Here is a 22,507-nt window from a genome sequence, read left to right as displayed (position 1 = left end):
TAGCCACATATTCGATGCTCATGCACTATAAAAGTACCACTTGCTTTTGTGAACAGGATGCACTTTCTCAGCACTCTGCAGCAGGCTGGCTTCTCTGTGCATCGTGCTCTCATCACGCTCAGGGACGCGCTTGCTGCAGAAGAACTAGTGCCGGTACTTTGGCTCGCTCCCACATCCTTTGGTTTTGCACTGGCAGCACTGGAAATCAGCAAAGCAAATCCAATCTCATGCCGCAGCAGGGTGGTGTGCCCTGCCACCGAGAAGCAGGTGAGATGGATTTCATAAAAGTTGGCTCATTCTTCGTTCTTTCTGGATGTAACTGAAGAAGAGGTTGCCACAGGACAGCCACAGTCCTCTCTGAAGTAACCGAGTACCCCACATCCTCTATACGAGGTACTCTTACAATAGTCTGTAAGACAGCAAAGGGCTATTACTCCAACCATAACGGTAGGGAACAGAGTAAGCAATAATACACCCCAGGTCAGGCCTGCAATTTGTCACACAGCAAGGATCTGACTCCAGATTTGGTGAATCCCAATATAGGACGGAACCACTGGCAACTTTCCAGCAAATGCAGTGTTAAACTTCCCAAAGGGAGCAAAGTGGAACGACAACTTATTTGCCCCGGACCTGGGGCAGAGAGAAAGAGAGTGCAAGTCACTCCTGGATGTGCAAAACAGTGCAAGTCACACCTGCTTTTGGGCACAGCTGGAATTAGTCAGGCCTTGCTCGTGGGCTCTTCTTTGCCATCCCTACCCACTCTGTCCGCACAGTGAAATTCACAGACACATGTATTTTTCCTCAGGCACAAAAGAAAGATATCTAAAGCAGTTTGCTCAAGAGCATATCCCTTGAAAAACAGCAGATTTTGCAAACACTCCAGTGCATCTGCACACACCACATTGCCCAAAGGCCTGATCCCAGGATCCAGCCCAGAAGGAAAACCATCACGGCATTCAGTTCAGCACAGCACACATAGGTTACCATGATCACACTTCTTACTACTAGCACGTTCCTTGGTGTGCTCCATTCCTTCTACCCAAGGGGGAAAATAACCTTTACGTACCTTCTCTGCAGGGGATCAAAAACCCCAAGTAACACGAGCAGGCAATTTAGCAAACCACTTTAGCCTTCCCACAGAAGGCTACTCTGCCAGAACCATCATTGCAGCAATGGGCAAATCCAGAGCCCAGGGGCAGGGAGAACATATAGGTCAGTATCCCACAAGACACCACCTTCTGCTTGAAGGCACACTTACATGAGACTACCTCAGGGCGAATCTTGGGAACAGTTCAAATGCAGCCTCTGAAGCCCGGGCATGTCAGCCTAAGCCCGTCTGGAACAACCAGAGAGGTGACTGCATGGCAGCAGAAGGCTAGGTACAGGTCTCATTCTGCAACTAGGGCACGTTTTAAAACATCCTTGAGGCTACAGTGACTTTCCGCTACCTGTCCCAATTGCAACAGCTGAATGCAGGGCATGCTGTGGCCAAGACCACAGGACTGCAGGGCGGTAGTATGTAATTGGCCTCCTGCGTTCACCAGGAAATGGATGGACCATGCTGAGATTTGCAAGCAACTACCAGGCAAAAGAAACAGAGAAGGACTGTGATGTGACGTGATTCTACACAAGAGGAACATCTGAAACTCCAACACTTACCTCAAAGCATATCAAAATATCTATGGAAGAGGAAATAGGCTGGAAACTGGATAAAGTCTCTCTTGGTATCTCATCATCTGCTTGACTGTGAGAGAAGCATTTTCTCACTGGGTATTTGTCCTGGATGCAACCCAGAGTAGAAATAGTAGTTTATAAAAACTTAAATACAGCTTTTGAAAACTTTCCCAGACAAACAAAATGTTAATGCAAGTTTTGGCTTGGTCTTCACTGCCTAGGAAATGACGACTCCTCTGTAATAAGATGAGCTGTAGCAGCTCTGTTATTCCAGTCACCATAGGCCCAAGTACCACCTGCAACATATCTGAAGCAGACTACCCTTCTGCACCCCTGGTCCCCCTTTGAATTTCTCAAGCAGGGAGGGAAGGATGTGCAAGCAGCCTACAGAAACAACAAAGTGTTGGTGTTCTTTCCTCAGAAATGAAGACTGTGAGGAAACACAGCAACAGACTACCACATGGAAGCTGCTCTAAGGAGAGATTTAGCTGTTCTCCACCTCAGGACAAGAGAAGAAGTACTCGGCTTTAATGGCAGCAAGGAAGACTAGGTACAAAGGATAACTTTCTAGCAGGAAGAACAACACCCCACCAGAAGAGATTGCATGCAAAAGTCCTTATCAGCACTGGAGGCCTTTTAGATCAGGTTGGGCAAACATTTGTCAGGAATGATGTAAGCCAAGTTGATTCTTACTTGGACGGGGAAATTATACTACATGACTGTCAAACTCTCTTCCAACCCATTTTGATCTATGGCCCTGCATCAAGGAAGTGAGTGCTGGCCAGTAATCCACACACATTCAGTCACCTGTGTCCCCAGAGATCTCCTCTGTCACCCTAGTAGAGTCACTGTGTCTGGCAGTTCCTTACCTGGAAAGGAGTCTCATCCCTACAAGAGCACAGGCTTAGCTGAGAGCACTGTGAGGATAAGCCCATTCCTTAGACGCTCTACGGTCCCTGAGAATGTCCTTTCACCTCACATCTTGGGTGGAAGACTGAAAACACAGGTGGTACTTGCACTTCAGGATGCTTGCATTGAAAATACAGCAGAACAAGGTTACTCTGTCCTCTAGCACAGTAGATTGTCCAAAACCACAGATTAATGCAGGCTTCAGGCCTCCCATTAACAGTCCTGTATCACAGCTGCAAGGTCCCCTCCCATCTTCCCCACACCGAAGCTCTGTTTTACTGGCATGGGAAGAGAAGTTACAGCCCCACTTTGCAACTGCATCTACACTGAAGCCCTCTGTTGCCCCTTGTCTTGCCATGCTCCCCACACAGACGGAAGCCTGCGGCAGGACTGTTCTCCAGCGCAGACACTGATAAGCTGGGACCACAGCACCATCTGCAGGGCTCTGCCAAAGACCAGGCTTCTACCAACTCCTCCTCGGGAAAGGCCAGCATGACCCTAGGAGATACTTCACACCGGTAACTCTCCAAAACACAGACATGAGCACACATGCACACAACCACACTCTTCAGAGTCCTGGAGGAAAACAAAGCCCCTCTCTGAAAGCATCACTTCAAGAAACAGATCACCATTTTGATACAGTTCCAGAGACTCAGTAAGTCCCAGAAAATTAAATGTATGCCAGATACTGGATTACATAAAATGCCGACTGTCAGCCTTCTGTGGCTTCAGGGAGCAGCTATGCGTCTGCAGAGAGCTCACGTGCACTGTATATTGCTGGCATCAGCTGAGCCTCCCACTCATGGGCAACAAAGACAACACAGACACGGTCCAGTGCCTCAGCAATGGTGCTGGGAGTGCCTGTGGTTCCTTAAAACCACCATCTCCAAAAAGCTTTGCAGTGCTTCTGTACCAAAATGAGCCCGGGCCAATATGCATAAAGCACTGAAGAACACATTGTACTGCACCAGCACATTCCCTCAGATGCAACTCTGACAAATAAATCCAGCCTCTTGGGAGGAAAAACAATTTTTCTCCATTCTTGTCTTTATGAGAAGGTCAGCAGCACCATGTGATTTTCCGAGACGTATAACCACTACGCAGCACAAGCCCACAGAAATGCAAGATTTTTATTATTGCTTTAGCTATAAATATAGGAATTTAACACTTGTCCTACCGGACTAGACCAAGAGTCTGTCTCACAGAGAAAGTGTCCTGCTCAGAGCTCTGACAAGTGACTGATTGATGCTTCCAAGAAAAGGCACGCTGCCTTCTGCAGCCCAGCCACCAGCACTCTCTGAGGGACATCTAACTCTAGCCTGCTGCAGGGAGTCAGCCTACCCCTGGAACAATGAAATATGATGCTGTTTAACACTCTCATAAGCCAGTAAACTATCCTGCTTTTAAACTATCCTGCAGAAGTAAACTGTGCGTGCAGCTCTGCTTCATACAGAAACACTGTCAACACCCAGATGAAACCTGTGAACTCTGTTTAAAAATTAAAGAAGTCAGACAAACTGAACTTTGAAAAAAAAATCCTAAACTATTATTTAAAAAACCCCAAACAAAACAACACCTGTTTGACTACAATTTGTACTCATAGCTCTAGCAGGCAGAACTACCAGAAATCAGCTGTGCTGGAAATTAATTTCCAAACCTAGGATCAAGTGCACTTAACTGAACTATTTTAGTTCTCTCCTTCCCTAGATTTCCTCTACTGTGTTTAACTAGGGTGGGTACTGCCCCAGAGATGGCTCAGAACATCAAGTAAAGAGTATATGGGACGTGGCAAACTACTGGGGTGCGTAAAGTGGTGGGGAGGATAAATGCAGGGCTGAGTGGTACAATGATGGGGTGAAAGCCAGTCTGTGAACAGAGCTGTAAAACCCAGAAGGTGGGGGTGGGAATCCAACTGCAGACCCGAGCACTGGTACATCAGAGAGCTCAGGTATCTGTGGAAAAGCAGGGCCAATGTTCAAGAGTTAAAAAGGGAATGAAAGAGTGGGGAGTGTGGGAGAGGCAGAGGGGAAAGGGACTAGACGTATTAGTGCTCATGTAAAGCCCTCAATGTGCTACAGCCTTCCAAACGATGGAGTTTGCTGCTGCAGCTCCTACCTAATGGTTCTGGCTCTGCACTCCCAGCTCATCCTGGACAGAGAGCCTGATAGCACCTGTCACTGTCTGGTCACTTCCAGCTACTGAGTGCTCACCTCCACTGGCCCAGCAACTGCCTTCATTCAGACTGGTAGACCAGATCCTCTGGTTAGCTCTCTTTCCTTCCTTTCCTGGCTAGCTATGGTCAGGAAGGGAACTTGCAACACCAGAAGCAGCAGCAACAATAAGCAGCAGCTTGAATTTAATACTTCCATTATAAATAATGTCATGATGTTGACTGTCCATTTCAGGGACTTCTCTCAGTGTTGTTTCAGGCAGCCCTACTCTGAGTCATCCTTCCCAAAGAAACAGACCTCAGCTATTCCCATGGCTGTCAAGAGACTGGGTCCTACTCCAAACTTAGCCTATGGTCAAATTTTGTTCAAGTCATTTCACCTCTTGCTTTTCAACTTCTCCATCTGCAAAACTGCAGTAGTGATTCTGGCCTTCTTTGTAAAGTCTTGCATTTAAATGCCTTCCGTGGAAGTTAGGCATTTCTATTACTATCAGAAGCAACGTGCAGGTGCCAGGTGTTTATTCAGGTCTGCAAGCATGTTTGAAAATGTAATTGAACAGCAGTTCTTCAAAGGACACTTATCTGACGCACTATCTTTATTACAATGTTTTGATTGTTCCTGGCAGCATCTACCAAGTGTCAGGTGCTGTAGATTCAGACGGTGTAACACGTGCACCGATCCTTCAATGACGTATCACTCAGCAGGACTGGGAAACGAAGGCTGCTTTGCTGTTGGAGATCTACTCCAGAGCATCAGGATCCTGGGAAAAAAAACTGAATTTGAAGTGTGCAAGTTAATCATGTCCCATTATACCAGCAATGCACGTGCTGATAAAAGCCAGAGTTTGGACCTATCATATAATCTGGTCACATTCTATATAAATTCATCTCAAGGCCAAAAAAAAAGTTAAATTATTTCTAGGTAAAATGGGTGATCTGCCATGTTGAGACGTCGTATTTTTCATGAAATATCTGGAGCTGTGAACTCTTCCATATTGGGTCCTGAGATTAATGAGTCACTTTAGCACAACAAACTAAGAAGTTTCATGCAGTTCTCCGAGGACAGTGAAACACTTCTACACGCTCTGCTGAACTTCTGCATCTCTGGATGAAGTCTGCGTCAGGAAACGAGGGGGTCTGGCACTGCATGGAGAGTTCCATGCACTGGGGAATGAAGCAGAGATTCCTTTTGCCACTCAGGGTTTTCAACAAGCTGCTCAGAAGGGCTCACCAGCAAAAAGCATACTGCAAGAAGAGTTATTTCTGGTACAGTTGTCATCTGCTTTGGTTTTGGATGTGCAGAAACCTGGGCCTGTGGGAAAAGGAATGACCAGAGCTTTAAATCTTGCTAGGGAGAACACGCCTCTACTTCCAGCCTGTAAAAGCAGCAATTTTCCAATGGTGATAATGTTATCAGAGCTAGTCACCCCATGAGAAATGCTTACCTGCATCAGAATTGTGACTCAGAAGCACTTGCCAGGCTATCTCAGGATATAAGAAGGTTGAGATATTTGGAGGGAGCCCCCATTTTGTTAAAGATTGGCTTCAGCTGTGGCCTTTCTCTGGCAGAGTTCATTCAATGCATTGGGGAATAACCTACAAAGGACACAGATCTATACCTGAAGCAAAAATTTGAAGGTAAAAGAGACTTACTTGCCACAGAAGTCCTTGTGAATGGCACGAAGGACGAGTAGTAAGTTGGGGTGTGCCTGTAGCCAGTTCTCCACCATATTTGGGTGTCTGGGATCAACTTCCAGAAACACACTCCTGAAAGGACACATTTGGGAATAGAAAGTGGGGAGATGCACATATTTAGGTTGCTAAACTGATAAAAATTAAGGTCTGTCTTTCTGGATGACTACTGTCAGTGAAGGAAATGAGAAGGTCAGCATACACAGCACAATCCAATAATTCTAAACCAGATCATAGCCATCCATTCAAGATGCAGATCCCAACTGCCACCTTCAGGGGGAGAAAATGTTGATCTTGGTGGGAATTCTCATGGTACTCCTCTGTGTGAGCAGTTAAACCCTTGTATCCGGATGCAAGGATCCCTCTTAAATCCCCGGCAGAGATACCACCAGTTCTGTCTTTCTGAGGCCCCCAAAGATTTAAAGCCAGAACGAAGTTTTATGATGCATGAACACTGAGCACAGGACTGGCAGCATGAAGTTCCTCTTTGTATAAGCAGGGTGATGTTAAATCCCAGTAGCAAGAGTCATAAAGTACAAGTTAGTACACACATTTTCCCACAGTAAATGTCTCCATAAATCAGTTATGAAAACACCACCAGCATTCAGACCTACACAGAGGACCATACAAAGGAGAGTGCAGCAGGGGTAAGGGAACTGATCAGCCAGCCTCAGTTAGGGCACCAGGACTAGGCCTGGATACTGCAGGGCTATTTCCATCTCTGCTGCAGCCGGGCTTTATGACACCGGCTCATTTCTGAGTCTCTACTCCCACAACAAGATGGTACCACCCTAGCTTACAGGCACGGGGAGACAATGGAACTGGTTACAACCCGTGACAGTGCAGCACGATACAAGTTTAACAGGCAAAGAACAGAAGCCAAGTCCCAATCATACGCTCTCCTGAGAATTCCTAAAACGTCCCACACTGAATGCTCCCTGTAAATTCACCAAACTAACTACAAGCTGGGTGTGGATCTCATTCCTGACCTTAAAAAACTTTCACTCCTCAATGGGGACTCCACCTTACAAAACAAGGCAAAAGGGAAGAAAAAAAATAATCCTAGCAACCCCATGGGACCAATCTCTGTTGCTGGGAAGTTCTGAGGAGCATCTTCTGCTCTTGTGGTTATGCAAAGCATGAGGAATGAATTCTTCTGCATGCCGTATGCCTCTCAATACCCCTATTCCTCTATTCAAAACAGCAGATTTTCAGTGACCTCTCTTATGCTGGTAAAATGTTTGGAATTTTCAACAAGAATGCCCTGGCACAACAGACTTTTGCATATCAGCGTGTTGATCTGTAAGCACAAAATGGATCCCACATGACAGAGAAGAGGAACAATCAGTCTTGGGTATTAACCATGGAGAAATGTAACATTTAAGAAACTATCCCTGACTGATCTTCTTTCTCCTGGGATATTCAGCATTGTAATCTGGAACAGTAAACAAGTTTCCCCTAATTAAAGGGTGGGAGGGAAGTAGAGATCTACATCCATTCTCACAGAGTTCTGCATTCCTTCTTCTTCAATCAGTTTTTCTGCTTAGAAAGCTTCCCTTTTTCTTTGCGGTCTCTCTCTACTGCTCTCTTTCATGTTCTTTTTGTTGCCACTTTGACCTTTAAAGATTCTCACTTCACTGATAACTATGACGCAGCACCACTGGTCAAGGAAGGCTCATATCCCTTTATTAACCAATTTCAAGCTAATTTTGCTTACACATATGACACTTTTTAAACTGCTACTATTAGATGGGGAGGGAGGAAATATTTTTGCAACTATTTTCCCTCTGTACATTCATGTATGAAAAGAAAACAGAAGTTATAGAATTGAGTGGACAAAAGACATGAAATTCAAAAAGAGAACAGTGCTTACCCAGAATCCTTTAGAAGAGAAGGAGCCAGAGCCAGAATTGTTTTGATGACTCTCATCCCATCATCTCCCCCATCCAGTGCATCAAGGTCCTCATAGCTGGAGTATGGAAATAAGAAGACATTAGCAGCACTTCATGCCGTGCCCTTGGGGATGCATTGCCCCACACACCATGGAGCGAGGTGCACCCAAGACACCTGAACTCAAATGCTCCTATAGCAGGTGCCAGCACCCATAGCTTTTTTGTAAAATGCATGGAGGAAGAAGGCAGCTACCACTGCTGAGAAACTCTATGTTGAGCACAAGCAGAAAACATCCCCTGAACTCTTCCTAAAAATCACGAGCCAACTGCAGCCAGGGTCAGACAGTTCCAACAGGTGGATCTGTTCTCTCCGTGCCAGCTGGACAGGGAGAGAATGGGTTGTACAGCAAGGGATCGCACACTTTCTTCCAACTGTGCCAACAGCCAGGTTGCACTGCCTTCTACCCGAGCGGAGAGAATTAGGATGTAGCAAGCTCCACTTTCAGAATCTGCTCTGCTGCACATCTTGCACAGGGGTGGTGCAGGGCTTTGTCCTGACATGCACGACAATCAATTCTGAGAAAGAACCAGCACACACAAAGTAGTTCCACATCCCAAAAGGGCTTATTCGTGTTTGTGTGGGTGGGTTTGCTTAAAACAAGTATCGGGATGAGAACAGGTCACAGCATTTCCAACCAAGCTTTTTTTCCCATCACAAAAAGCTGCTCGGATACTTTTACTTCCTTTCATAAATTCACACAAACTACGGGGGAAAAAAAAAAGGTCTAACAGGAAAAATGTTCTGAAACGGTTTTGGATTGGAATTTTGTTAATTTCAAAGTGTGTGCTTTTTCCATTTTTATAAATATTTAAAATACTTTGATATTGTTTCCGACCTGTAAACAGTTATCAAAGTAACACTGTATACCATATAAACACACGTACACCTACGGACATGTATACTACATTTGCATGTTTTGTGTGCAACTGTGTGTAGTATAAGGAAGCAGACAGAAAACCTTGCTTCAAGGAGAAGGAAAAACTATTGTCTTATTACCGGAGGATTTCTGCATCCAAGGAAGCCATGTCTTCTCGGAAGACATATGGGGGGTTACTGACGATGAAGTCTATGGGACCCCAGAGCAGCAGCTGCTTGGCAGAACCTAGACAAGAGAAACAATCACAACCAGCTCTCAAGCACAGCAACCTTCCCTATAAGCTCAGTATCAAAATCCTATCCAGGAAACTACCTCTCCAGACACATGCCCATGTGTGTTTGGCTCTGCTTTTCTCTGATAAAATTTCATCCCATTTCTTTTTGGGACAGCCCGCTCTCCTCACTCTCTCATCTTGAATGCAAGAGTGATACAAAGCTAAGCACAGGCAAAGCATCATTTTTTAATACCAACAGCCCCTCTTAGAGGAACATGTTACAAAGCACAGGACCTCAATTGCTCTGGAGATCTGTGCCCATCTGGATCTAAAGCAACAACCAGAACTTGTGAGAGCCCACAGGGACCTAAGTGAGTGCTCAGACTAGCTGTCAGGATCCAGATTCTTCCTCTTATCAGAGCTGCAGCAGGACCTCTAATGAGCAAAGAGCCAGGCCCTCCCAGCAGTATCAATCATCTAATGGTTTACTCTTCTGCAGACAAGGTTTAGCTCACTGCACTCATGCTACTGTCTGAACTGACACATACCAGCCTGGAATCAGACATCACGTAACCGTGTGAGTGTGGCACTGTCCTCAGGCCAGCCCCTTGGCACAGGGTTTAGCCATGCAGGTGCAACGCCAGCACAGCTACATGGCTTTTGGATTGAGGCTGGCTGGAGTACGGGCAGCACAATCTCAGATTCGCAGACAGGAGACAGTGCAGACATACCCCTAAGAGGTCAGTGTTAAAAACAATAGTGTCAGAAAGGTGCACTAATTAACCTGCAATACTGAAGCTCCTGCCTCCACAGCTCCTGGCTCCAAAACAGCTGAGGACACATCTACCTAACTGGGTAAGCCTCGCCAAACGGCAGTTTGAACTGGTTTCAGCCAGGGAAGACAACAGGTATCCTTTTGTTGTTTAGCTCATCTAATTTCGGGTGAATAAGCCTGAGCATTTAATCTAACCTAAATATCTGGGCTCCCTCTAACATCAACAGAGAGACATGCACGTACATGTTTATCTAAAGCATCCATGTCAGCATGGAATGAATTACCCTGTGTATGTATTTGCCTCTCCCCAGTAATGCTAGAGAGCACCAGGACTACCAGCTCAGACACAACCTTTAGAAACCTAAATACAGGAACAATTCACCTTCTGACATAGTCAGGGACTTCTCTCAGCTGATATCTGGTCTGGAAATCTCCGACAGGAAAAGCTTCACTGGTTCATTTCTTGCTGACCTTTTCCTCTATTAACTTCAACACCCCTCTGACCCCTGCATCCCAACGGGGTCCTTTGGCTGTCTCACACACCTGCCTCCCCCATCACAGTAAACAGGGAGAAAGACAAAAAGGATCATAACAGTGAAAAGAGTTACCGTATGAAACATTATGGTGGAGGACGTGGATCCTGTCCTGGAGTTGCAGCCTGTAAAATTTCAGATGCAAAAACAAAAAGAAGAAAGATTATGAGGCATTTTTGTGTGGATTCATGAACAGCACATTCTATAAAGAGATGACTAAATGTCACATCTCTTATCTGATATATGTATATCCTACCCCACTGACTGCAGCTGGATTCCTCTCAAGCCACAAGAGTTTAGGATCTGCTTTTTGCCTGAGAAACAAAACTCAAAGCAAAGAGCACACTGTGCGCCCATGGTGATTCTGTGCGCCCACGGGTGCAGCTCCTGTGCACCCAAAACTTATATGTATCACCCCTTGCCATATATAGAGAGTATTCCCCCACCCTGCTGCATATTAGCTACATCTCCAAGGCCTCCCCCTAGTAAGCTCACTATCCCTGCAAAAAAGCCCAAAACAAACAAACAAAAAACCACAACACACACAACAAAATCACCTGCTTCAAATATTTAAACCTCCTATTGTAAGTCGAGACAACATGGTCACACACTTGCCACATTCTTTCTCCAGCTTCCTTGACAATCTAGATCTCAATAGTATTCTGGCATCTGAGTGTATTTTCTAGGCATCTTTGGATCTCATCTCACATGCCAACGTTAAGGTGATGAGATGTTACTGCACACTACCAGCACATGCACGGCAGCAAAACGCCTGTGCCAGACACAGAGCAAGGAAAAGGGACAACTTTAGGAACAGCTCACACACAGCCTGTACAGTATAATGTATTTAAAATACATACTAGGATCGCTCAGATGCTGGTTTCTAACTCATGATCTTTCTTGAATCTCTGTGCACATTAATTGGGAAACACATGTTATGGTCAGTGCCTTTCATCTGCACCCAGACATCCCCAGGGTGCTCCCACCAGCAGAACCCCTGAGGGCACTAGAAGACACGAACACCTCTCCTTTACCTGTGACAAGCAGGCAAGTAAGCATGTTGCCTTGCTATTTTTAAGAAACAGGTCTATAAACACATTGGTATTTCTTGGGGAGAAATCTCGGCCAAGATTGTGATGTGACTCACTGCACTAATCCAAGGTAGAACAGCCTGGAGAGTGTCAGACTGCCACTGCATGGTGCTCCTGTCTGTCACAACCTGGCACGATCCGTCCCTTGCACTCAGCTTGCTACAGAACAGGCTCCCTGCCAGGGGAAAACAGTTGAGACGGTGAACCCCTTAAACCTTAGGAATCCTGAGCAAAGTTCCCTTGATGTTCCTGGGACAGAGAAGAGAGGCCAGTCTGAAGGTAGCCTTGGTGTTTGGTGACACCCTGATACTGCAGGGGAGGTCACAGAAACATATAGTGTGAGATAGCAGGGAAGGAACCGAACCTCTAATACTTCAGTTACACAGTTCACCCACCAAAATACCTCTCTCTTCTCACCAGGTTTGCCTCTGGTTTTTGTGAAGACATTTCAGCATTGTCAGAGGAAGCACTTTGCGAAGTCAGAAAGACAAGGCTGGGCAAGATTTGCTGGTGGAGAAAGACTCCAGGCTTCCCACAGGAGATGCCATTCCCCGACCAGCAAGAGCACATCGTGGCAAAGAGTCTGCACTGTCCCCTAACTCCTGTCCTCAATGAAGTCAATGTTGAGAGAAAAAAAAAAACTGCCCAGCTCTTCCCAGCATGTTCTCTCCTCTCACGAGAAACCCACCACCAGAGGCAGTGTATTTCTCCCAGCTCTTCAGTGTAACACCTTAGGGCTACCCTACAGGGTTCATAGAGCTGTGACAAAGGCCTTATAGCCAAGTCCTGCTTGCCTTTGCTGAGGGCCTATGGTACTGCCCTGTCAGCATATACAGACAATCAAGAAAGGGAGGGATTCCTGCATCTGTCTGCAGTGTGCCCAGATGGTCACATTTAGTGAGAGCAAGACTCACCTAAACATCTAGAGAACACAGCTGTGATAAGGGAGCTCTGAAGAGAAGGCAGGAACCAAGGCGGCTTCAAGCCAAGCAATAACACAGCTTACCCTACTGGCTTCTCTCCCAAGAGCTACAGGGCACCATGCCATGGACAAGATCACAAGGACACAATGAAAATATCCACAGAGAGACATGAGGTTCTCTGGCGCTGCATTTACACTCCCTCAGCCACTCTTGAGCCAAAAAGCAATGTTAATAACAAGACTATTTTTTCCAGATGCCAGAGCAATAACCTACCAAGGAGGCAAAAATCTGGCCTGTTTTTATTATATCTATGAAAAATTGCAACAGAACTTGGTTTGACACTGATACATCAGAAAGAAATCTCTGCTCCCCACTCCCTATAACTGGACTGGGAGGCAAAGGGTAATAGTGAGTGAGGCGACAAGTTTGGGAAGAGCTTATCGCACTTCAGACTCACGTAAGACACATCACTTCAGACTCGCATAAGAGCTGGGGCTGAGTTGCAAGAAGTGAAGAGACGCAGCTCAGTGCAGCCAGAAACAGAAGTTACCTGTCCCTGTAGACCCAATGCTGGCAGCAGCTTGGGGGAAAAAAGAATATGTGGGCCCTGTAGACAGAAATGTCAGTTACTGAGCACCACTTAAGACTCACAACTGCACTAGAGTCCATAAGAAGTAGTAATAGGAATCGTTACCGAGACTGCTCCAATTAATGCCTAGGGCCCAGTGGTTTCTGAGGATATGAATACATACTAGAACTATGTACCTTTTACAGTGTCTACAGAGACTGGGATCCTGGACTCAAACCCATACTGAGATTCTAGCTCTGGTACTCGCTATGTTAATGACAGTCCAGAATAACCTCAGGTAGGAAGAACCAGTTGAAGAAGTGGTGCCACTAGAAAGACAAGGCCAACCTGATACAGAGCTGTTCTGACTTCAGGCTCAAGATGCTTGACTCCTTGCAGGGGGGTTGGACTAGATGACCTTCAAAGGTCCCTTCCAACCCCAACTATTCTATGATTCAGCAGCTCTGAACATCCAGCCACAGTGCAGGTGTGCAAACAGCCTGGGACCCAGCAGCACCGCTCTCACCAAACCCAAGACTGCAAGGAGGATGCTGAGGGATACCCCACCAGCATATCAGAGCCAAGGTGATGTTTCGGTGTGCAAGCTTATATGTAGAGGAGCAATGACAGAAACAAGTACAGCAATAATGATACAGGGAGCCAGAGAGAGAAAGGTTTGGGCTATACTTGTCCTTACCCTCCTAAGTAACATATAAATTCTTATCACCTGCTGCCTTGAGTTTCCCAAGTTGACAGAAAGGGATAAGAGCAGTCAACATGCTCATGAAACACTTTCAAAACCCTTGAAAGGCAGATAGCATTTAAGTATCATTGTTTTACTTAGGCTACTGTCCTTGCAAAACGCATTCACGAGTCAAAGGAAAAAACACTCCGGCAAATATTAGACTTTTTTTCTGAATTCTTACATGCTTTAGGAGCTCAATCTAGGGAAACCAAGGAAACACTCCCTGGTTTTCAGTGGTGATAAATATGAACCACATGCCCAAGTATTGAGGAGTCTCGGTTTTTCTCAAACAAAAATTTACAAAAAATGGGTAACGTGGGCTTGTACCTATGTGCGTTCTCCCTGGTGAGATCCACAGCAGCCTTCTCTTTATCCACGGCTATCACCCGGCTCTGGGACAGAAAAAACAACAAGTATTACAACATCAAGGTTCCTGAGCAGACATGCTCTGCCAAAACGGACACGCAAGAAAAGAACTGGCAATTGACTGTTCACTCTGGGCTCCTAAAAGGAATAGCTCATGAAGTATGCAGGTCAGGGCATTGATGGGATGATGAGTCACTTCTAGTAACACCGCTAACGTGACAAAAGGAACTCTGCAACACTGCCAGCCACCTACCAAAATAGATAGGCTCCTGACCGGACTAACTCAGCTGACAACAATGGAGTCACACAAACTCGCATCACCTGATACGTTCATAGCTCCTAGTAGTGTCAGACTCAACGCTCTGGCTAGTCTGGGGCAGACACAGGTTAAAGGAAGATCATGTCCTAGGCTTCTCCTCTCTAATGGGGACAGAATCCCTCCCAGCATTAACATAACCGCTTGCACAGAGGTTCTGGCATTCTCCATCTGTTATGCAGACACCTTTTGCCTAGTTACTCCACTACAGTCCTTACACCACATGCACTGCATGTATTGACTGCGCGTACTTGACTGTGTGTCAAGTATTCGCGAGTTCTCCAGCATAACATTAAGAGACAAGACTGCACAGTTACAGATTTGTTTGACCTTCCATTCCACCTTGCAAAAAGTGCAGGCAAAGGCCTGACTTGTTTTTGTTTTGCTTAATGTTTTTTTAAACACAGATGTTGGTAAGTATTTAGACAGAGAAAGTATGCTCAAAGAAACTACTTCACATTTGGACATGGTGGTGTCATCAGTCATCATTCCCAGGGGGATTAATTTCACAGCCTGAGCCTAGCACCCACACACAGGAAGCTGACCCTTAAGGTGAAGAACACAGCCGAATCCGTAAGTTGCTATTGTTTTCTCAATTACCCCAGCACCAAATTCTGCCTGAAACCCTAAAGAGATCACACAGAGTGTAAACTCCACTTAGCTGTCAGTGTAGCTACCACTAACTCTAATCAGTCAAGGCTCCTTATTTCTCTGGGCACAGCATTCTGTGTTAGTCAACTGGGAAAGGACTTATCAGTTACAGGGACAGACTGACACAGCTCTTTAACTTAACAGGCAAGGAAAAGAGCATGAAGTACAGCTCAGGAAATCAGAGTAATTCTACTCTGAAGTCATGAAGCTCAAGTATTAACCTTATCAGGTCACTGGGAGGAGGAACAGAGGCATCAACCTCTAATTCTTACACACCAAGTCTCCTACTTCTACAAGAGGGTGGCCACAGCAATTCTCGTTCACAGGAAGGAGCTGGCTGGTCTGAAATTCTGAGGAAAGGGGCCTACTTTTCCCTTAACCACATGCAGTGAGATCTTGAATTAATTTCTCTTTTGGTTTACCAACAGTATCTCAGTAAGCATGTTACATGCCACAATAATCAGGGGCAAGAAGGGCTTTGGTCACCCAGATCTCAGTCCCCTTCCTGCTCTTTTGACTCTGTTCAAAAAGTGTGGGTTGTTAGTAGTGAACAAAAGAACTTCAAAAAAGTGGTTTGGCAGCTGGGGCAGTGTGACATGTGCTTGTCATATTGATCCTAAGTACTGACACTTCTGTGGTAATCCCTTCCCTGTATTCATTTAGCCTTCAGTCTCCTAGAGATCTTTCTATTCACAGCAAGGTGATTTTTAGAGATGATTGTCCCATAAATTCAACTTAACCCAACACCCACCAGTGCTTCAGGCTAAGGTGATTAATAGTGAGCTGTGACAGCTGAAGAATGAGCACATTTGCTTCTTCCACTCTATGTCTCCACTACTCCTGCAGACAGCTGGGGAGAGCAATTCCTAAACACCCCTCTTCTACCTAGCATGAACTTACAGAGCCTGACTGTCAGAGACTTTGATGCTGAGGTCCCACCAAAGCAAAGAAGTTTGTCTGTGAAATCTCAGTGAAGACTAGTAGAGTGGGATTGTCCTGTAACATGGGCATCTATTGTACCATGAACACTGAAAAAAATCTCACCTGTGGCAGTTTTCGTAACAGACTCAAAGCAATTGCTCCGGATCCACAGCCAATCTCCAGGATGACAGGATGAGGGACAGAAACTGGGAAGCAGAGGCCTGAATTCTTCTCACATTGCCGAGATTTCTCCTCCACAACTAAAGAGATGAGATCCTAACAAATAAACAAAACAAAACAAAAAACAAAACCAAGAAAAAAGTTTCTAAGGGAGCTGTTTTGACTCACACCTTTGTAGTCTGAGTTTAAACTTCTTGACTCTATAACCCAATGAAATGTATTTTTGTTGCTAATTTTAAAAACAGATGGCAGCAATGGAACTGGCATGCCAGAATTCACTGCAGCTCCATCTCCCCCACAGGGCGCTTTGATTAGCAACCAAATCCTCAGGATGCAATTTCCCACAGATCCTCTGAAATCTTCTAGCACAGTTGGGAAAAACAATAACCAAACAGCTGGAGCACATTATCTTCTGCAATACCATTTTATTTACTCCAAAATTCCAGCTTTCAGAATTTGTAAGGTTCAAAATTTAAGATTTCAACATTGTCTCAGTATGGTAAGTAATCTGGAGACAGAGGTATAGCTCCTAGCGGCAGCTAAACCAATAATCCAATTTGCAGCCAAAAAGCAAAGGCAATGAATTATTAAATGATCCAAACGACCAGCTCTCAGCATCGATTTCAGATTGTGGACTCCTCCTACATTTTGTTGGTATAGTCACATGGAAAAGATTTCCATCCATCCTGGATCCGTATGTGTCTGCTATCGCCACCTCCTCCCTCCCATAAATCTCCTCTTTTTTAAATCCCTTCACATAGAAAATCCAACACAGCTCAAAGATGTACAATTCTAAGGTTTGTGAAAATGAGTGACTAGCTACAACAGAAAACACACATGTGCCTCCCTCAGACGGCAGCATGAACATCCCTTGCTATTCATTAGAGACAGCTTTAAGACAGGAACCTTGTAAACACCTTGAGTCCATCAGCAGGTTCAGCAGGTGCTCACGTCTCCCTGGAAATCCTAGTGCTTCCATGGTACAACAGAACAGAAACAAGTCCTTACTGCCCAAGGCGCTCCCACGACGGCTTATTTCACTTGAGACGTGTGCTCTTGGATCTCTCCCATAAATCCAGGAAGCTTAACAAAATTTACAAAGAATAATTGGCTTGATTTTGCCAACAGTTAAAAATTAAAGATATTACCAGGAAAATTACCAGTCTTCTATTTTTACAAGGAATCTTGCATGTTCTTGGCATAAGCAGGAGTATTTAAAAGCAGCATGTCCTGGCAGGTATGTCAGCTTCTCTTCAGTAAAGCAATGGCTTTTTTCAGGAGTGTAAACTGACTGTGCTCGTACATGAGGGCATAAGCCCTTCCTTGGATATATCACCCTAAGTGGTGTGGTGTAATAGATGCCTTGTGCAAAGCTGTAGTTTTTATGAAGATATTTGTTGCTGTTGGTCATCCCTTATGCTAGGCCAATTCGTATCTGCAGTAAGTAGGGGGAGAGGATGCAAACAGGAATAAAAATGAAGCATTAGGGTAGATGAGCTTCTCCAAAACATTCCCAGCAGCAGAGCACTCAAGACATGGGCCGTTTTGTCAGACAGTATTTTCTGAGGTTTCCCACAAGAACTGAACTGCTTTAAAACATATTGAAGTACTGTGCCCCTGCATGTAAGCACACACCCAGTGCTTAGAGAACAGAAGTGAAGCTTGTGCTACTTCCCAGTCCGGGATGGGGCAACAGGCACATTTCAACATTGTCCCAGGCCCCGCACAGCCAGGCAGCTTCGAACCACTCCTTCACACCCTTCACCTGTTGATTCCTCCTGCTGAAAGATCCTGAAAGCATAAGTAAAAAGGAAAGATTTGGTTTATTTGAGTGTGTAAACGTGCTGTATTTCCTCTAGTAACATTACTACTTCTTCAGATCAGCTTTTCTGAGCCTTTGCCACTTTCAACTCAGCCATGTTTGGCTTTGCTGCTTTTCCAATAGCCTGGATCCGCCAACAATAGCCTTTTGAGAGACAATGGGTCCTCAACTTTCTTCAGGCTCCCTTTCACAGCCAGTGCCTTTTGGGGCCTTCAGGGGCTTTTTAGCAAGAAGCACCTTCAACTGTTTTCATTGTTTCCTCTCAAATCTTCTCCAGTTGTTGGGCTGGAAAGAGCCAGAATCGTCTGTGCCTTTGCTCACCAGATGACAACAGCCTTGGTGCTTCTCCAGGCTACGCCCTCTGCCTTCCACAGTTCAGTGCTCCTCAGCGATGAACTCTGTGGTGCTCATACCCAAAGGCCCAAAAGGGAATGAGAAGCAAACCACAGGCTTGAGGGCACTGTTCTGAGAGGCCTCTCTCAGAGGTGTGTCTTCACTGAAGATTTCAGTTTGGTGACTGATACCTAAGCTGGCCTCAGCCAGGTATGAGGAGCCCCACCTTGGTTACCATGTCCTTATTGGAGCCGCACTCATACTGGAGTTTTAACGGCCTCCAAAATCATATTCATTGTTGGCGCTCTGGGATTCCTTTCCTAGACAATTATGGAGGAAAACATTCTTATAGGCTCCCTACAGGACTGTGGGAAACCATTAGAGGACTACCAGTGCCCAGATAACAACAGGGAAAAATAAATACCTTATCTACCCACTTTTGTTTGAAACTGGCTTTTGCCTTTCAGCTAACAGCTCCCGATGAATCAGTTTGAAAACAGTTCTGCACTGGAGTCAGACACAGATTGTAACCACAGCTGGTTTGGGGAAGCAGGTGCTGATGATTCCCAAGACCACAGAAGAGCCACGCAAAAAAAAATTCTGTTTAGGCATTAAATCACTCTTTTAAATACCAGCCATTTCTGGTCACTTACAAATATTTCCAGGAAATCTCTACAGAAACTCAAAAGAACAATCTGTCTCCAGGGCTGATGACAGAGTAGCACAAGTTACTGATTACAAATGTCCAAATGTAACTTCCATACAGTAGAACTACTGTCACCATTTATTAACTTCCTTAAGGTTTATCATTAATAATTTCAAGCTTGGAGCTTTTAATGGAACTTCTACTTTACACATTCCACAGTGAAAGTATTTTTAGAGTGCTTGCCAAAGCTCCTAGTTAAATATGACTGATTTCAGTTTTTACCACATGTATATTAAAAAAAGAGATGTTGGTATTACTTAGGCTTTGTATCCTACTTCCCGACTTCCTTGCTTTATCATCTTCGTTATTTCATCTACTTCTTACTGAGGCAAAGGCTAGTTCTCTCATAATACTTTTATCACAATAGTTGAAAATTAAAAGATATTAAAAATAACGTGACAGCCTAAAGAAACTACATCCTTATCCAGACTTCAGTATCTCACTACAATCAAAATTTCAGTAATTATGAAAATAAATTCTTTCGTGACATAAATTCAATTGGCAAGCAAACAGAAGGTGTATTCTAGCTGGCAAATTAGGAAAAAAAATACTAGTACAGATTATTTAATGTTGAATTAAATTTGCAATTACGTATGTATTAAAAGCAAGAAGTGAAGACAAAAAAGAAGGCACTGGAATAAGACATGTTGTAATTCTGCTTTAACTGGCTATGATACCATGGTTGTTTTTTTCACTTAAGAGTTTTCACGTGAAAACCACGTTTCCCCAACATCTGCCAAAGAATCAGGAAACCCCAGCAACCACAATACAAAGTATGTCCAGTCAGCCCACTGCCACTGCCTCTAGGTTTCCTTTTCAGAAATCATGAATGATTAAGTTCCCCAAAATTGTTTGGAAACAGTATTCTTCAGATTCTTCTTAGTATTGTCCATATTTTAGCAAGCGATCTAGCCAAAATCTGTGCTTCTCCAAGCACACCATCATCTCCAAGATATCACCACTGGAAATTGATAAATTACAGCACTTTGCAGAACCACTTTCAAATCTCATCTTGGGAGATGAAGTATTTCTGGCCATGCATTACAGTGTTCCCACAAAGACTACAAAATACCCTGCAAGACAGACACTGCCTACCTCTGTACAAGAATCTGAATAGAGTCACCGCTGGGGAAGAGCAGCAAAGAGGCAGAAAGTGCCAGTCCCAGGCACAGAGAAACTGGGACAACCGCAGATGGCCAAAGGCTGTGGTGTTTATTGTGTAGGATACCCCACATCTCAGACTGAACAGATTCAGAGCACAAACACCTGCTAATATAATGCCATCATTGCTAAAAGCCATCTTAACCTTCAGTTTGATCACCAGTTGCGAGATGAAATTACAAAGATTCCCCTGGGAAATAAGAGAAAACACTTTGGCAGCCTAGGTAATTAAACTTTGGAGTACATTAGGTAAATTCAGCATGATCTGGCACTCTAAACTGAAATGGCAGGCCGATAAAAAGGGTTTCCTTTCACTCACACCATTTACAGGATTCAATACAGAGAGAGAAATACCCTTCACTGCAGAAAAATGCTATTTTGGATAAAACAGAGACTTGACAATCATCGTGTCTTTATAGTCTCTAAATACAGGAAAATGACTTGGCTTGCTCAGATGCCTCGTCCCTGCAACATGTTGAGCACTTCAGTACCTTTAGACACATTTATCTTCTCAATTCCCACTTTCCAGATGAGCAACTGTAAAACAGTGACCATTCCAAACCCATGAAGGACTATGGCAGACCATTGAACCCAATGCTCCAGAAGCCTCATCCATATCTTTCCCACTGACATCACTTTAGATCATGGAAATGGGCTCCTCAAACTCCAGTGAGGAACAGGCAGGTCTACACTTGTGTGAGGGAAACTGACCTCCTGCAGAAAAGCAGAAGGTACAAAGATCATAATAAGATTCCCATATCATCCAAACAAAGAGTGCTTGGCTGCTCTTGAATCATCTTTTTGTTTTTATTTTTGTAGACAAACATTGTAAGTATATCTTTTAAAAAATAAATCTAAAGTGCTGCATGGAGGAGCAAGTAAAATAATAATTTCAAAAAGTATCTTAGAACTGCAGCTCGATTCCACATTTACCTACAGCATGCTAAACACTGCATTGGACGAATGCTGAACTGTGGAGTTACTAAAATTCAGATTATTGCTTACAGTATGTGTTATTATTGTCAGTAACAACACAGCCTGCACTAAAATCCTGCTAACCAGTGCTACAGGTACCAGCAGAACCACTTTTATCCTGGAGCCTGACGTGGGTGTAAGTGTGGTATTTGTGTCAGAGTGGGGAAATGGAACATTTTGAAGATCTTTTCTCCCCTAGTCTGGGCAAGAAGCTCCTTCCCCCAGCAAAAGTGACTTTTGGAAGGAGCGGAGGGACTGAACAGCGAACAGACAAAACCAGAGAAAAACTAAAATCCTCTCTCTGTTTTCGCTAGCGATGGCATGAAGGTAGAAGGGAAGGAGAGGCCTGGCCATGGCTTGGGCAGGCCCCACGACTCAGAGCTGTTGACATCTGCTTGCAGGGGCAGATTGCACATTTCATTCAACAGATGGAAAGGGGAGCTCAGCAGCCACCGCTGTGCCCTGGAGCAGATCTTACGTATGGCTAAAACTGCCCCAGCAGCTGTCCTTTCCCCTGCAGCTTGCAGGATTGCCATGCACCTTTCCAGGGTAGCACCAGCAATGCCAGTAGCTCCAGGGCCTTTTTGTCATCTGTTACAGGCATAGAGCAGGACAGTCAGGACAATAGGCTAGGCTTAGGAACAGGGCCAGCTCACAGCTCTGCAGTTACTGGTGTGACTAAATCCCCATCTCTCTGCATGTTGAAAACCCCCCTTGCACAGTAATAGTTAATGAACTACTTCTCCCCCATTTTACAGGATTTTGTGCAAATAAATGTTCAAGAGGATGTCAAGAGCACCAGCCACGTCTGAAACCTGCGCATTCCTGAGGGTGGCAAGCTAGGTGCAAAGCAAAGTATCTGGAAGGGGTCTTACTGGGCTAGAGGTGGTGCAGGCATCAAGTGATGGGTTTTCAGGGACCTAAATTACGTTGTTTAGCACAAAACAGGGTG

At 44.8% G+C, this 22,507-nt stretch overlaps 1 protein-coding gene across 1 annotated transcript in view; it reads right to left on the bottom strand.

Moving 5' to 3' along the window:
- Window positions 1-3,699: 3,699 nt before the first annotated feature.
- HEMK1 (HemK methyltransferase 1, mitochondrial release factors N(5)-glutamine) overlaps window positions 3,700-22,507 on the bottom strand; it is a 34,292-nt gene continuing 15,484 nt past the window's right edge. The window contains exons 5-11 of the mRNA XM_074151855.1: window positions 16,502-16,654; window positions 14,452-14,516; window positions 10,873-10,922; window positions 9,395-9,500; window positions 8,319-8,414; window positions 6,407-6,520; window positions 3,700-6,065 (exon numbers count right to left, since the gene is read on the bottom strand). Of these exons, the coding sequence (XP_074007956.1) occupies window positions 6,029-6,065; window positions 6,407-6,520; window positions 8,319-8,414; window positions 9,395-9,500; window positions 10,873-10,922; window positions 14,452-14,516; window positions 16,502-16,654 (621 nt within the window). The 3' untranslated portion in view covers window positions 3,700-6,028. The remainder of the gene's footprint in view (window positions 6,066-6,406; window positions 6,521-8,318; window positions 8,415-9,394; window positions 9,501-10,872; window positions 10,923-14,451; window positions 14,517-16,501; window positions 16,655-22,507) is intronic.

Source organism: Numenius arquata, chromosome 8 (assembly GCF_964106895.1).
Source record: "Numenius arquata chromosome 8, bNumArq3.hap1.1, whole genome shotgun sequence".
In the NCBI taxonomy this organism is placed as follows: Eukaryota; Metazoa; Chordata; class Aves; order Charadriiformes; family Scolopacidae; genus Numenius; species Numenius arquata.
This window is presented reverse-complemented; position numbering and strand designations above follow the sequence as displayed.